The sequence below is a fragment of the Macaca mulatta genome, chromosome 8 (assembly GCF_049350105.2).
Source record: "Macaca mulatta isolate MMU2019108-1 chromosome 8, T2T-MMU8v2.0, whole genome shotgun sequence".
NCBI lineage: Eukaryota > Metazoa > Chordata > Mammalia > Primates > Cercopithecidae > Macaca > Macaca mulatta.
Genome location: NC_133413.1, coordinates 56,662,081 through 56,664,705, shown reverse-complemented (window position 1 = coordinate 56,664,705; position 2,625 = coordinate 56,662,081). Strand labels below are relative to the sequence as shown.

Below are 2,625 nucleotides of genomic sequence, written 5' to 3'. Positions count from 1 at the left end.
AAAAGTCAAATCTGAGATGACTTTGCTTCAAGTGAGAAAACATGTCTCTGCAATACCCACACTGTAGTCTCTCACATCCCTAAATTCACAAAGACTTACTTTATTAGAGAATGAATGTAAAAGAAAAGTGTATTAGTCAGGGTTCTCTAGAGGGACTGAACTAGTAGGAAATATATATGTGTGTGTACACACACACACACACACACACACACACACACACACAAAGGGGAGTTTATTAAGTATTAACTCACATGATCACAAAGTCCCACAATAGGCCATCTGCAAGCTGAAGAGCATCGAGAGCCACTCCGAATCCCAAAACTGAGGAACTTGGAGTCTGATGTTTGAGGACAGGAAGCATCCAGCACTGGAGAAGGATGTAGGTTGGGAGGCTAGGCCAGTCTAATCTTTTCACATTTTTCTGCCTGCTTAATATTCTAGCTGCATTGGCAGCTGATTAGATGTTTCCCACCCAGATTGAAGGTGGGTCTGCCTTTCCCAGCCCACTGACTCAAATGTTAATCTCTTTTGACAACACCCTCACAGACACAACCAGGATCAATACTTTATATCCTTCAATCAAATCAAGTTGGCACTCAGTATTAACCATCACAAAAAGAGACAGAGCAGGAATGTGAAAGAAGAAAAGGAGCAAAAATGGTAGTAACAGCAAGACTGAGAGAGCATTGAAATAAACATGAGAGTCAAAGATTTTGGAGAAGACAAAAGTTTGGATTCTGTAAAGAATAGAAAAATATGTGACAGAAACTACTGCTGGATTACAGTTTATTTTGTTCATCTATAAATGAGATTTATTTGATCAGTGTCCTTCAGGATCTAAATTTACCTAGAGAGAAGACATATGGAAAAATTGGAGCTATCTATCACCCTTGTTTACAATCAGTTTTACTCCAAAGCCACCTCAACCTTCAGCATAGTTACCATTAATTAGCCTTTTTCCAGGTACCTGGAGAGAAGTGGGGGAAACAGGCAGCAAAGTTTAACTTTGCATTATCTGTCAACACTAAAGCCCTTCCAGTCAAAATGAAAAAATCTGACAAGCATGACCAACAGTTACAGAAGATTAAAAAGGAAGCTCAGATGATCATAATTTGGGTGGTATATAGATATATTTATCCAAACTGTATTGCATAATTATTCTTTCTGTACAAATATTTTCACAACTTGCTCTCGGATCTGCTTGGTCCTGACTCCATAAATGACTGGGTTAAGGTCAGGTGGGACAACCACATACAGGTTAGCCAAAAGAATATGGGTATAGCGGGGAACGTTTTGGCCAAAACGATGTGTCATAAAAGAACAAAATGCTGGTATGTAAAAGCACAGCATAACACAGACATGAGAACCACAGGTATGGAAGGCCTTCAGTCAGACATCTTGAGAAAGAAGGCGAAAAACAGCTCGAAGGATAAGCACATAGGAAGAAGAAATTAGGATCACATCCACAATAATATAAGAAATCACCATGAGCCCATAGATTATGTTGATCTTGATAGGTCCACAGGCCAACCGGGCCAGACCCATGTGCTCACAGTATGTGTGAGGTATGATGTTATGCCCACAGAATGGCAGATGCAGAATGAGTAACACAAATGGGGTTACAAGAACTAAATTTCTTCCAACAACCACAGAAGCTAGGATACTGATGGTTTTATTAGTGAGGATCATGGTGTACTGGACAGGGTTGCAGATGGCAACAAAGTGGTCATAAGCCATGACCACCAACAGAACAGTCTCCATGCCTGTAAACATGTGAATAGAGAACATCTGAAGAAGGCAGCTCCCAAAGCTCATCTCTTGGAGTTTGAACCAGAAGATTCCTAGCATTTTGGGGTTAGTGGATGTGGACAGACCCAGATCAATCATAGACAACATGGCCAGTAAGTAGAACATGGGCTGATGTAGACTGTGTTCGGTTTTGATCACAAAGAGAATGGTCATATTCCCCACAATGGCAATCAGGTACACAATACAGAATGGGAAAGCAATCCACATACGTAAAGTTTCCAGTCCTGGTATTCCTAGCAGGAGAAAGAAGTGGGGATAGAAGTGGGTGTCATTGATAGAAGGCATCCTCCCAGCAAGTGTCACTGAATTCCTAAGTAAGAAGGATCTCAATTTCTTTAAGGTCCTCCTTTGTCAAGTTCCTGAAGCAACAGAAAAACTCTTATCAGTGTGCTAGAAGTAATGGTATAGGTGGTTAATTTACAAACACTTGAGATTCACTTTTTTCCAGAGGGTAATGGAGGAAGCCTCTCAACACAGATTATTGTTCTGAGATCCATCATAGGCAATATTGCTCATGGCTTTATGTTTTGTAATCTTTGAGATATTTGAAAGAACTGGAAAAACTTCATAATGCAATGCATATTTATATTAAGGCATTCCCTTCCATTACTTCCCTAAGTAACCCTTCTTTACTTTTTGGAAAATCACCATCCCATGTGTTCTTCAAAGTGTGGTTTTGAGATCTTTGGGGTTTTCTAAGTACCTTTCCAGAAGCTCAAAATCTCAAAACTATATTTATGATAAAAAATTTGTAGCCATTCTCACTCTCATTCTCTCATAAGTACGTAGTGAAATTTTCCAGAGGTTGGATGAGAT

General features: G+C 39.7%; 1 protein-coding gene across 1 annotated transcript; it reads right to left on the bottom strand.

Annotated features, from left to right (window-relative positions):
• Window positions 1–1,155: 1,155 nt before the first annotated feature.
• On the bottom strand, window positions 1,156–2,094 carry LOC114680408 (olfactory receptor 52E4). Its single transcript, XM_028853180.2, is given in 1 exon segment — window positions 1,156–2,094. A coding segment is annotated over 1 exon segment (939 nt).
• Window positions 2,095–2,625: the final 531 nt, after the last annotated feature.